This window comes from Myotis brandtii, unplaced genomic scaffold, assembly GCF_000412655.1.
Source record: "Myotis brandtii unplaced genomic scaffold, ASM41265v1 scaffold454, whole genome shotgun sequence".
Lineage (NCBI taxonomy): Eukaryota > Metazoa > Chordata > Mammalia > Chiroptera > Vespertilionidae > Myotis > Myotis brandtii.
The window spans coordinates 5784885-5799361 of record NW_005367354.1 but is presented as its reverse complement, the minus strand read 5'-3'; the positions used below and the strand labels follow the sequence as shown (position 1 = coordinate 5799361).

The 14477-nt window shown below is 33.8% G+C and overlaps 1 protein-coding gene across 4 annotated transcripts in view; it reads right to left on the bottom strand.

The window, feature by feature from the left end:
• Nucleotides 1–13683, bottom strand: part of PUM2 (pumilio RNA-binding family member 2) — a 55997-nt gene extending 42314 nt beyond the window's left edge. For 3 of the 4 annotated variants that reach the window (XM_005874940.2, XM_005874937.2, XM_014546692.1), the window contains exons 1-4: nucleotides 13609–13683; nucleotides 6997–7105; nucleotides 2763–2950; nucleotides 2024–2193 (exon numbers count right to left, since the gene is read on the bottom strand). In XM_005874940.2, the coding sequence (XP_005875002.1) occupies nucleotides 2024–2193; nucleotides 2763–2950; nucleotides 6997–7105; nucleotides 13609–13659 (518 nt within the window). In that variant the 5' untranslated portion in view covers nucleotides 13660–13683. Of the gene's footprint in view, nucleotides 1–2023; nucleotides 2194–2762; nucleotides 2951–6996; nucleotides 7106–11613; nucleotides 11688–12591; nucleotides 12717–13608 lie in introns of all 4 variants that reach the window. The other variant, XM_005874942.2, reaches the window with a different exon arrangement.
• Between the last annotated feature and the right edge of the window lie 794 nt (nucleotides 13684–14477).

The following is a 14477-nucleotide window of genomic DNA, read 5'->3' as shown; positions in this document are numbered from 1 at the left end:
CCTTTCCCCGTACAAGAAATAAGTTTGTTTTGAGGAACAATGAGTTCATAGTATGTTCATATATAAGTGCTTAAATAAATGGCAATAATTATTTTACCTAGCTTTCAATGCCAGTTGTTACACCTATGTAACTGTCCCCAACTATCAGGTACTTTACATTGGGATAAGTTTGCTAACACATACAGAACATTTTACAAAGTAACTACTGAATTATAAGAATGATTTCCCAGATATTTAGGTGAACTTACATTTTATTTAAAGATCAACCATTGTCCACATAATATTAGAAGAAATTTCAAACTCCTTTCCCCTTTATGCATACCTAATTTTTCATGTGACTATTCCAAACGTTTATTTATCATTCAGAATATATGGAGGAGGGGAGTGAGACTGAAATGATGTTCTTTAAAATCAGCCAATTAAAAAAATAAAGACAGTCTGCTATAGTTTTTTCATTCGTTTCAGTTCTATTCTGATAATGTATATATTGATGACTTATCAGTTAATGTACATATTAATGATATGCAGCAGTGACCATATGGCCACAGCTATTAGCTTAAAATGCTTTTACACTGTAATGTAAATTCATATTAATATGGAAAAGTATAACCTCTTATACAAAACAACTCTAATTTAGCAAAAAAGTGCAGGGTACAATAGGAAAAAAGTCATGTGCTATCAGTGGTGCTCTTTTCTTGCTATAGTTAATGGTGTATTAACACTTCAATTATAAATGTATACTCTGAGGGGTTTATAATCAATTCAGTTTTAAATGCATGCCCTTGACCAAAATTTAGATTAGGAAACAGCAGAAGAGCAAAATCAGGATAAGGTTCTAAAACAAATTGACTAGCATTAAATTTATTTCTTATCAAAAGAGGTTTCCTGGTTTTGGATGCTTTTTTGCACTTAGGACAAATAAAATGACATTTTTAAAGAGCCCTTGTTTCTCTGATTTTGATGACTAAGGCAATGAATGTAAAACCCACATGTACCTACACTCAGTTAACTGAGATTCCACGGTTCAGAAAATCTCAAAGAAATGGCTCATTTTCAGGGACAGGCCCCAAAGCATCTGATTATTGAAGTATAAAGTATAGGAAATCATTACAAAGAAACAACTTCCTAATATTTAGACAAAGGTGCACCACCTAATCAAAGGTTAGAAGAAATATTTGTTTAATTGCCATAAAGAGACAACTAAAAAGCTACAACTTATAGAATTGAGCTGAAAGCTAACTTTTTGAAGCCTCTAATATGCTCCCCACTTCCCAATTTCAGGAATGTTAAGTATTAGCACAAACTCATATAAAGGTCACAGATCCTAAGAGCTAAATATGTTTCCTCATTTTCAAGATTAAGAATTAAATTGGAGGTAGGAAACACAAAACAGGGATAAAAATAGGAAACTCCACAGAAAGGTGCTTAAGAGCAACCCCAAGCCCTAACTGGTTAGGCTCAGTGGATAGAGCATCGGCCTGCGGACTGAAGGGTCCCAGGTTCGATTCCGGTCAAGGGCATATACCTTGGTTGCAGGCACATCCCCAGTAGGGGGTGTGCAGGAGGCAGCTGATCTCCATGTTTCTCTCTCATCAATGTTTCTAACTCTCTATCCCTCTCCCTTCCTCTCTGTAAAAAATTAATAAAATATATTAAAAAAAAAAAAAAGAGCAACCCCAAGAAGTCTGCCAGGAAAAATCACATATTAAATTTGAAATCCACTAAACTTTAGCAGGAAGGAAAAAGTTAAAATTTAGAAAGGTAACAGAGCTTCTAACATTAACGCCTTCAATGGAATGCACTAGTTGAGAGAATATTTTTAAGAATTGTTTTTTAAAAATGGCTCATAATCATTAACTAATATTTCTTATTTAAAAAATTAAATGTTCCTCCAGAGTAACACAAGGTACAAAGAGAAATAAAATAAACCCAAACTGGAAAAATGTCTACATCAGTTACATCAACTAGTAGTAATAATCCCTAAAGAGATATGCTTTTCTTCTTGAGAAAGTTAAAATCTTACTTAAAGTCTTTGCAATCGGCATCCATTCCATTTGGCAAACCTCTGCCATTTATTTTAGAATCATCGTCATCTCCTTGTTTAAGATCTCTGTTTTGGTCCTCCTCAAATGGAGAAGCCTTGCCTTTTTGATCGCCTTTCTCAGGTCCATCTGTTTCAGCATCTCTAGTGCCCTGAGGAAAAAGAATCTGTTTGATTCTGAATATTTAATAGAACACACAAAAAGGGCACCATAAGGTGACCTAAAACTACACTATGGTGCATGTAAACAATAAAAACATTGAATCTTACTTTAATTTTGTATTCAACTAATTTATCAAAGGCCAAAAAATTGAGTGCAAACCAGTGATTTATAACAGAAGGGCTAAGGCAACCTTAACTATAGCGGTGCTGAATAAGCGGTAACACCACAAACGAGATTAAAATTCTACTTAATGCAGAGATGATTTTGTTTACTTACTTTCAGATCAAGTTCTACCACAAATAAGCAATTTTAATCTTGCAAATTATGTATTGTAATTAATATGGTTTGATTTTTGTAACATGGTTAAGAATATAAATATTCTCAGGAGTTCTACTGTTTCATGTATTTCAAGAAGTGGCCAAGAGAAGAAGATGAGCACTAATAGCTAGCTATACAATTTCCTTTAGCTCTAGGAAGCGCCAGAAAAATAAACTGATTTAAAGATAACCAAATAACCACTGAACAATTATTAAATATTTCTTTATTCAAAATACTTACAAAAGTTCCCTTCCTAAATCGAGAATCCAATTTATCAGCAGGAGAAGAACTTAGCACATATTCTACCATGCTCACACCAAGGCCTCCACTTTCTGATCGCGGAGACAGTATTGCATTTACTTCACTGTTTCCATGAAAACCCTGTCCAGATCTTCTCTGTACCATAATAGGCTGGGATAGTGAATGGTCTGTTTGGAAGAAAGAACACAATTTCATATTTGTACTTTTAAATTAACTGAATAAACTTACACAAATTAATACACTAAAATAAGAAAAATCAGTATACCGTTCTATTTTTAATGTTATTACAATCTTTATGAAAAGCTCTTCATTCTGCTGAGACTTACTGGGCACATGTCTTAATCCAGATAAAAAGAGCCACTTGATAAAAAACAGGTAAAACCTATGTGAAGTTTTATATGTTTTGTTTTAAATATGTCAACCAAAAAAGGTCAATGGAGAAACAATCTGAAGGCTCAGTTGCCTATAAACATTAAAAAATGAAAGTTCTTCAAATTGATGGTTGCCAGATGGGAGGGGGGCTGGGGAAATGGGTGGAAAAGGTACAGAGATTAAGATGTACAAATTACCAGTTATAAAAACAGGCACAGGGAATATAAAGTACAGCATAGGGAATATAATGAATAATCCTATATAATAAAAGCATAATATGCTAAGTGTCTGACCAATCGGTCGACCATTCAGTTGACCGCTTGACCAGTCGCTATGATGCGCACTGACCACCAGGGGGCAGATGCTCCAACCAGTAGGTTAGCTTGCTGCTGGGGTCAGGCTGATAAGGACTAGGAGAGAGGGCCAGACACGCCCTGGAGCCCTCCCGCAGTCCCTCCTCGGCCGGCTGGCCCCCATCGGCCCTGATCACCGGCCAGGCCAAGGGACCCCACCTGTGCACGAATTCGTGCACTGGGCCTTTAGTAATATAATAAGTACATATGGTATCAGATGGGTACTCCTAGGCTTATTGGAAAGATCATTTTGTAAGTTATATAAATGTCTAATCACTATGTTGTACCCCTAAAACTAATACTGTATGCCAACTGTAATTGAAAAAGAAGTTATTTTGGTGATTCATAACAATTCAAGACAAAAACCTTTAGGGATACATTCTAGAATAAAGATAACTGTTCCTAAATTGGCAGAGGCACTTCTCAAGCTTACTGTTATGTACTGGACAGATGCAGAACACATGGCAATACTGCTATAAACACAAACTTAATTGTTTGTGTTTATAGCACAAACTAGTAGTAACACAGAATTTTCTATTCTTGGTATAAAAACTAAGTAGTAACACAGAATTTCCTATTCTTGGTGTAAAAACTATGTATCGAAGATGTTTCAAAAAACAAAACAAAAAACAAACAAAACAAAAAACCCACAAAAAACCCAAGTATCGCTTAAAGGGTATTTTAAAAAGTCCCTTCTGGTTTAAAAGTTTTCCATTTATTTTTGATTAACAAAAAATTATCCATCTGGTACGAATACCCTTTCTAAATATTTCTGTGACAAAAGAAAAGGCAGTATTTAAGCTCTGAGAGCAAATGAATACAAATATAATAAAACATTTGAGGCAACATTCATATACATTTGCAAAAAAAAAAAAGGTTTTTAAAGGAACCAATAGGCTCTTAGCTACCTATGGCTTTTTTGTGAACATGTTCAATACTCAATATGAGGTCTAGTCCTTAAATGGCTGAATTATCACAGAGGTACCTAGTCTTTATTTCATTAACTGCAATAATTTTTAAATGATTTTCTATTTTAATATCTTTATCCAGGAGAAATTTAGCCATATTTTTTATTTGATCATTCACCCATTCGTTTACCCAGTTCAAATACTGATTTACTGTCTGTTGTATGAAAGAACAAACAAGACAGTCCCTACCCTCAAAGATATTATAGGCTTAATAGAAGGCAATCATAACAGAGTAAAAGTGCTTCAATAAAAACAATCCAGATTATTATTAGAAGGGAAGAAAAGGGTATCAATCTTTTCTAGTCTTAAACTCCAATCAGAAGGGCAAGAATTAAAGTGGGGAAAAAATAAAAGTGAAGCTGGGGGTGGAAAGAGCATTTCAGTTAAGAGAAACCAGCATGTTCAAAGATCTGGAAGTTCCAGAACAAAATGAAATTAACAATCACAAGTAGTTCAGTTCAGCTGAGAAGGAAATATGACAGTCTCTTGCAGTCATGGAAATAATCTTTCTTAGAACAACAATTCCTTTAGAACAGGAATGTTATTCTTATTTGTACATGCTTGGAATTCAATAAAGTTTGTTCAGTAAATACAATAACTCCATTTATTTCTCATGTCTACTACTAAAAACTAATATTCCTCTTCAAAATTTTATCCATATAACTAAAAAAATTGGGAGAGTGGTATAAGGAATTAACTAAAATTATAAATTAGAAATATCAGGAACAAATGTGCTCAAGATGCTTTGCTTTGGAATGCTTTAAAAAATATCTGGTTCTGGTAAATAACGTTGTTAATCATTCAACTCCCAAAACAAAAATCAAAGCATGTCTACCAGTTTTCAAGCACATGTGATTTCTAGCAAAGTATAAGTGCCTTTTAGGGGGAAAATGTATCCCGGTACAAATAAATGAATAATTTTTTTTTATTTTTTTTAATATATTTTATTGATTTTTTACAGAGAGGAAGGGAGAGAGATAGAGAGTTAGAAACATCGATGAGAGAGAAACATCGATCAGCTGCCCCCTGCACATCTCCTAATGGGGATGTGCCCGCAACCCAGGTACATGCCCTTGACCGGAATCGAACCTGGGACCTTTCAGTCCGCAGGCCGACGCTCTATCCACTGAGCCAAACCGGTTTCGGCTAAATGAATAATTTAAATTAAGAGACCAATCTAATATATGTTAAAATCCGGGGCGGGGGGGCGGGGGGGGATTCCTTGAGGCAAAAGATCAAATTTCATTTATTGGTTTGAGAATACATTACCACTGGCTGGTGAAACTGGTGGAAAAGGTACAGATCAAGCACTACCATAAACTGGTAGTGCTCACTGGTTAAACTCAAAGAAAATTCTCATTATTTTTAGGAAAATTTAGTCTAAATTTAGTAGGTACCAAAGCTTTCAATCTTTTTCTTAAATATGTTTTTTAATTGATTTCAGAGAGATAAAGGGAGAGAAATATTCATTAGCTGCCTCCTGCACGCCCCCTACTGGGGATCAAGCCCACTGAACCAGGGCATGTGTGCTACCAGAAATAGAACTGGCAATCTTTTAGTGAATGGAAAGACGCTCACCCAACTGAGCCACACTGGCCAAGGCTTTCATTCCTTTTTCCATTTTAAATGTAGAGTATTAATTGCCAGAGAATAGACTGAGGAATTGGGGAGCTGGGTGAAAAAGGTTAAGGGATGGGGAACCACAAACTGGTAGTCACAAAATAGCCCTGAGAATATATAGTACAGCAGAGAGAATATAGTCATTAATGTAATAATTACGTACGGTGCCAGTTGGGTACTTGAAATATCGGTTGGGTACTTGTAAAGTACATGATTGTCTAGCCACTATGGTGTACACATAAAACTAAAATTAAAAAAAAAAAAGGCACAGCCAATGTGGCTGTGGTTGAGCGTCGACCTATGAACCAGGAGGTCACAGTTTGATTTCTGATTGGGCACATGCCCAGGTTGCAGGTTCAATCCCAAATAGGAGGCATGCAGGAGGCAGGCGATCAATGATTCTCTCTCATCAATGATGTTTCTATTGCTCTCTCCCTCTCCCTTCCTCTCTAAAATCAATAAAAATATATTTTAAAAAAATTCAGTCTGCTCCCTTTCTGGGAATTCTATCGTACTAAGGAAGTTTACTTTCTTTTTGGGTGTGGCTACTGTCTTATAAAGCTAGATTAGGCTGCAATTAGATAAATCTGTCACTGTCCTGTAATACAATTTAAAATTTCTATGGTTAATGCATCTTCTATTTTAATGAGAATTCAGAATTCTATAATCAGTTTTCACTTCAAAGAAAAACTTAGTAAAACCTTATTGTGACAAGCACTTCTAGTCAATAAGTGGATCATTAGATAAGGATCAATTTACACCTGAAAATGTGCATTATAATGATTAATGAAATCTTCAACCAAGACATCATAAATTTTCTCCAACTATTGCCTGGGAGTAGGCAGGGTTTTTAAAAAGTCAAATAAATTAATAATTCTCACACATATATCACAAACTTACGAGAAGTTCCCCATGCAGTCTCTCTCCATTCATCATCCCCAAGAAAAATGCCTTTTTGTCCATCTTTTGTTGAATCATCAGGTTCCCAAAACTTTTTGGTAGGCAAAAGCTATTTGGGGGAGAAAAATATTACATTTAAATTTTATTCTAATTACAAATAACTAATATGTAGAGGAAAGCAAACTTACCACAATATGTACAAGTTAATGTCAATGAAAATTCAGAGTGACCTATTACCTAATTTGTCTCAATAAAAAAATAACTTCCTACTTATATTTGAGTACTGGCTTTAATAATTCTAGCCCTAAACATTATATCAAAGTCAACATCTGACTTCTCCTGATTTTTAACATTTCTCAAAACACATACTGGTTGAATGTCATGTGATTTTCTTTATAAATTTATCAAAAAAATTACTAAATTTCTAAGATATAGGTAATACAATAAAAATATCTACAGTGATAAAAAATTTGCCTTTACTTCCAAATACTGCCCTTGGTTCACCTCCTATCCTACAGCTTCCTTGATGGAAAACATTATTTTCATTCCTACTTCACTTAATCAATGGAAGTGAACTTCACAACTCTTCCTAGGTCCTGATCCTAGTAACCTATCAATTCCAAATCAGGAAGCTATAGATAATGGGAGAGATACACAGAAAAAAATCCTCAAATACTTTGGAGATAACAATTTCAAAGTCCTGTGCTCTATCTATCCTATATTGCAACATACACAGCACATAAAAGTTATATTGATACAATTATTCACTGATTACTCAAAATGTACATCTGGCCAATTCCTAACCATACTTTAATATTCATCTCAGGTCTCTCCTCTTCACCTTCCCTGACAGTCAGGAGGTGGGCTGGAAATATGTTTATTTAAAAAGAACAGACTTGTTTTCTGAGACATGCATTTGGCATTTTAAAGCATTTGAAAGACTATCATCTGTCTCAGCCCAATCTTTCAATGCTCAGAATTAAACATGTATATACTTATTCGTGTTTGCCTCCTTAAAGGCATGGAGACCTTATCTACAGAGAGTTCAGAAACATAAAATTATAATAAAAGAAATAGTAAAACTTGAATTGGGTCTGAGAGAGAAAATTGTGTGTGTTGGGGGTTCAAAGTGTATGTGGAAGGTGAGGAAGACAAAGTAAATCATAAACAAAGGAACAACTTTGTGTGAGATAGAGGAACAGATGCAGGAAGGTCAAAGTTGATGTTGATAAAGATATCTAGGTCAGATTATGAGAAACCTTAAAGACATACTAAAGAAACTGCATATTACATTAAAACCAAAGAGAATTAAGAGAGGTTGGCAAGAGTGACACTGTGTTTAGAAAACAACTCAAGTTGCACATTGTAAGAATAGAGATATTCTAGATTATAGGCAAGGAAATCAGTTTAGGAGAATTACAACAGGGTGAACATGACAAGAACTGAAATATTATGTCAGAAAGAAGGGAGAAAATAGAATGGATTTGAGAAAACTTTAGGAGAATCAATAAAATATAAATGCAAATGAGGATGGGTTGATAAAAAAGATAAAACTTTAAAATTTGGTTAACAAGGTAAATGGTTGTACTATTGATCAAAACAGAAAAAGAAAGAACACAAAACACAGGAGAAGCTGCTTTGAAGAGAATGGGAAAAATTCAACTTGGGCATGTTCCTAATCTACAGATAATATATATTTTTTAATTTTTAATTTTAAAGGAAACTAACTTCTGCTATTAAAAAAATAAGTTTTTGCATGTTCGCATTTTCCTGGGTTGCAAATAATATGTATTTAAAATTTAGACAATAATCTGCTCTAAAGAGGATCCCAATAAAATACAATAATCTCTGTTCCTTTAATTTTTAAAAATCTCATTACAGAAGTTTCATGTAAATATGGAAACAAAAAACAAAGCTAGTAATACAATACTAAAGCATTGTACTTAATATATTTAAAATGAACACTTACTCATAGTAAAAACCCAAGTTAATCCCTTAAAAATACTGTATAAATAGGCCACTTCACGAAGAAAAATGACAAATGGTCAGAGAATAAAGACATGTTCTTATCCCACACTTCATGAAGAAAAATGTTTCAATTGAAAATAAAGTTATAACACCTTAATAGAAACATTTATCCCAGACATAGAAGTGGTTAAAACAAACTTATCTTCTGAGATATTAGAAATAACAGAATCTCTTTAGAAGAGTATTTCAAAGTCTTCTGGGTAAGGTTCAGTTTAGTGATTAGTCATAGATCACTGCTTTAAAATGCAAACTGCACAACTAGGGGGGGAAATCTATGTCAAGCACTAATCTAGTGTGCCTACTTTTTGCCAAGCACTGTGCTGTGTATATCTTTTCATTTTGCAACCATTTCTAAGTTATCATGCACAGGAAAAGAATTTAGTAGTTAATAATATTAATACTTCTAGCAAAGGCTGTTACCAACATTCCAGAAACAGCTTTCTGTGACAGTTTAGACACTGTCAAACTTTTGGAGAAACTACTAGCTTGTGACCAAAAGTAAGTTCAAAGGACTAAATATACAGAAAGGCAACAATTCTGGATAGAACAGTTAAAAAAAGAAAAGATTACATTGCTACATTGGTTGAAACTGCAATAAAAATAGAGATTTGCCCCTGGAGACTCTTTTACTGTAGTAACACATTACAGAAAACAAGGGCTAAGAGATCTTGAAGATCTGTAAGATACATTATCCCATAACACTTCCATATTTCCATAATTCACAAAAGCTTTAAACCAAGGTCAGACAACTCAGTATTTCTTGTCAACCTGATCGTCTGTCCTTCCAACTCAGAAATGATTGAGTGGACATACAAATTCATCCCTCCATGGTCCTCCATTTTATCAGTTATTTTCTTAAAGAAGCATTTATAGCTTGCCCTCTCCATCCCCAAAGAAATAAGTCAACACCCTAGGGTACTGTCTCAAAATAAATACACTCCAGCTAGTATATACTATGAGGGGCACTTAGACGTCAGATTTGTTATGTAAAATGACCAAACTAACAAAATTAACATAATTCTAAGGATTTAAAGGCCATGTGTCTACATTATTGTGTTTTAAATTAAGGTGTTCATATAACATCCAATTTGGGACAGTTTTGAGAAAGGAGGTGTTCGTGTTATTAATAATTATGCCATGAAGACAGATATATATCTGGACTGTCTTGGCAAATTAGAATGTAAGGTGACTATAATAGAAGTTCATACAAGATAGGCATAACTAAGATGTTAATAACTAAGTGTGCAGAGAACAAGAAAGACACAAAGTAATTCCCTTCTAGGACTTTTCTGTTAGTAAAAGATATCAATACTTCATAATTTTTTAAAATCATACTATTTCCCCAAATGTTCTCCATTTCTAATATCCCTTAATGTCACCAGTAAACATTATCATATGTTGTTACTTCCAATATGAAGCAGTATTGTAAATAGTTAAGGCACTCCTAAGTTCAAATTGCCATTTAAGCACTATTAATAGTCTTGGGCCATAAAATTAACCACTTCGAGCTTCAGTTTCCTCATCGATAAAGTAAGAATAATAATAAAGCTACTGTCAAAGAGTTTTTATGAGGCTAGAATAAAATAACATAGCTGCTTAGAACAGCATCTAGCACATAGTAGACACATAAATATTAGGTATCTTCATTACTGAAAATATGAATCTTTTAATACAGGGTGAGGCAAAAGGAGGCTTACAGTTGCTAGTAAGAGAAACAGTTTATTCATGTATTATTATTAGTTATATTATTTTCCATGAGTAACTGTAAACCTATTTTTGCCCCACCCTGTATATACATAGTAGATAGCAGCATTAAAATTTAAACCCACCTGTTTAATTCTAAGGTACTGTTTTACATTCAACTACACAGAAGATGGTTCTTTTTAAGCATAGTGTAATCCATCAATGTTTCTGAAATTTCCAATAATAGGCCACCACTAGATATAATGAATAAAACAGTTTAAGATATTATTATGATATTCGGCCCATATGTGGGTATTTATTATAGTGGATAAAGTTTAAGATAGAATTAAGATAGGAATTTATGCAGATGAAATTATGCTTAGGTATTTAAAAACTATTTGAAATAGCTGGTTTCCATTATATATATACATATATAAAATAGGTATATGCCTCTGCAGTATAGTTTGAAAACACTACATGGATTAGCTTTGCTCTTTTTAAGTCATATGACATAATACAAATAGGTAGGTCTTTTGATGAAAATGTGCTATGAAAAAAAATGGAATGAGTTTATGAATGAATACAAACCTGTTTCTATTTGTGAATGAATAACTAGAAGAAACTACCCTTCTGATGATGGGCATGATCTATAAAAACCAATACATATGCAAATAGGTCTCTATGTAATGCAGTGCTTTGTACATTAGAGGTTTACAACTTAAGACATAATAAGGACAACTTTATTTTTTAAAGAAAAAGTCAAGAATAGGCCAATCCATTAAAAAAGGATGTCACATTAAAAAAATAACAAGCAATTTTAGAAAACTCAAGAACCAGAAATTTAAGGCTGCTTTTATTTATTAAAATGAGTGAATTCTGGGATAAAACAAAAACAAAAAACCTCACCTGTCAGGAAAGGAGGAGAAGACTGGTGAGAGAGAGACAGGCAAAGAAGGAAATCCCAGAAGGTTCCCTGCTGCCTGTGAGATGAGGAAAGATAGAAAGACTTGTGGGAGAGAGAACCCAGAGACAGAAACCTGGGTAGGTTTCTTAGCTATCTCTTGGAGGTAACAGAATTAGTTGGTAAACTGTTAAGAAAAACACTTAATTAGTGAGTAACAGCTTATTTAAAAATACATTTTTACTAGATGAAGGTCACAGAAGCACTAACCTGCTGCTAGCCACCAAAAAAGCAGGAAGTCTAAACCTAGCCACTTTTACTCTGCATTTCTGACATTTCCATTAAGAAAGCCTAGATTTAAGCTTAGATCATTTAACATACTATTCATCCCCGCTTCTCTCTTTCCAAAAACCTCAAATATCCCTCCTCCATCCCCAAATAACTAACTAAACTCTTTCAACTACTGGTTCTGATTATTGATTATGACTTTTTTTAAAACGGCAATGATATCTTTGGATTTACAAATACTATTTAGAAATGAAGGGAAAAAAAAGAGCCAATCTGTAAATATATACATAATGTAGACTTGGGAAGTAAAGTGCTGGGAGGGGGGTATGTCTAAATAGAATTAAGGTAAGGTGTGACTTTACTTGCTCTTAAAAATCATTTTTAAGTTCAAGTTTGTCACTGACTAGACTGAAATATTATTCAACCCTGCTTTTAAGATATGTTATTCTGCTTTCTAAAGACCAAAGAAAACAAGCAGCAGGGGAAAAAACAAAAGCCCCTTTCAACTGCTTCTTTTTATTCACCCACAGGGTAAATAATGCCTAAGCAGACTCCACTGCATTGTAGTGAAACTGTAGTTCTAACTAAAGAATTATTCCCTTTTTCAAATTTTTTTTAGGGCCCAGAATTTTACGTTATGCACTGAACTAACAAGTTTACTTTGGCAATACTCATGCTTAAGCACCTTAACTCACCCTTAAATCAGTCCTCTGAAAATGACAAACTCTTTGGAAAACGCTGTTCTGGAGAAGGGGAGGGTTAGCTAGCTGCAGGGTGCCCTCTTGTGGTCCAGAGGAGTGACTGGACTCTTTTTCTGCATCTGAAGAGCACAGATTTGGTTGGAGTGAGTCTCAGGAAGGTCTCTAATCTACCAAAGTAAAATAATCTCCAGGAGCAAGCAATTAATTACACATCTTAGGTCTGTTCACGATTATTTTGTCTTATCAAAGTTCACACTATGTTAGTACTATAGAACATGACAAAATAAAGATGTGACCACAGGGTTTTCATCAACAATTAAGATTTTCTAAATACTCATTAGGTATATGGAAAACTAAGTATTTTTGATGCCTTAAATAATATAATGATGAGATTAAGTGGGATCCCCCAAGTCATAGATTAACAGGACTGATAAAAAGCATTAATAAATTTAGAATACCCACTGTGTGCTAATCATTTGAAGCTATCAATCTACTAAGGAGACTAATATAAAACAATAAACTAACCAGTAATATAATAAAGTATATATAAAGATCTGTAAGAAGTCAGATGAGGAAGTATAATTCCACTGCAGACAGCAAAAGGACAATAGATGAGCATCTTTTCCAACAGAGTCTTGTAGAGGATTAGAAGTTTTTTTTAAGCAAACAGCAAACAAGGAGAGATTTTTGGAAGAGAAAATAGTGAACAATTTAGTATGGCTAAAGCAAACAGCATACATATATAAAACAGAAGGACAAGAATCAAGAAGGCTCTTTTCTGAGCAAAGTATTTATGATTCATTACAAAATATAACACATTATTTAACCAATCAACTGGACACATATCTCACACACAAAAAAAGCTGAAAATCACAACTACTTAAGTGTATAATCAGAGGTTTTAAAAACCTGCACCATTAACCACTAATTTCAAGAATTACAGTTAAAAAAGGCTAAATGGCTCAAATAATCAAAGTGAAATATACATTCTTAGCATTCATAAATATTTACCTCTCCCATTCCCCGAGATTCTAACGCAAGAGCTTGAAAATCATGATTCATTTCATCCACAAATCAAACCTGTTGAATAACAAAAACAGAATTAGTAGAAAGAAAAATTTAAATAATGGACTGCATCAACTATTTTTATATTAATTTTTATATTATATTACAGTTACTACTGATGTTAGCATGAGTTGAGATGGGCAAGAACAGATTTCTCTATGAAGACAGGTTTTCCTAAACAGAGTACATGACAGCAATCTACATTAAAAACTGTGTGCCAGCCTGGCCAGTGTGGTTCAGTGGTTGAGTGTCAACCCATGCACCAAGAGGTGGCTAGTTCAATTCCTGGTCAGTGCACATGCCTGGGTTGCAGGCTTGATCCCCAGTGTGTGGGGTGCAGGAGGCAGCCGATCAATGTTGATGTTTCTCTCTCATCGATGTTTCTCTCTCCCTAAACTCAATAAAAAAAATTTTTAAAAATTGTGTGGGAAAAGAAAACCTACTAGTTTCTTGAGCAAAAGAATAGAAGGAAAATAAAGAGCAGAGAGGAAGCGAGCTCAGGTACTAAAGTGTAGTTATCTTTTTTTATATTGCAGTTCCTATTATAAAATTATTTTGCATTACATCTTTCAGTTAAGGTTTTTCATAATTCCTCAGCATTTCATTATTTGTAGATCTCATTGCAATAAAAAAACTTCACTAAAATTACTTCAAAGCAACGCATAAATTAATCAGCTGTAATTATAATGCTCATGTTTTCTTAAGAATAATTCCTTTCCATTCCTCTCAAACACAAACTAAAACATGTATTTATTTTTTCAACTTCTAACATAGTTGAAATTGCTTTTTATTTTTCATATGACAATGTATATGTT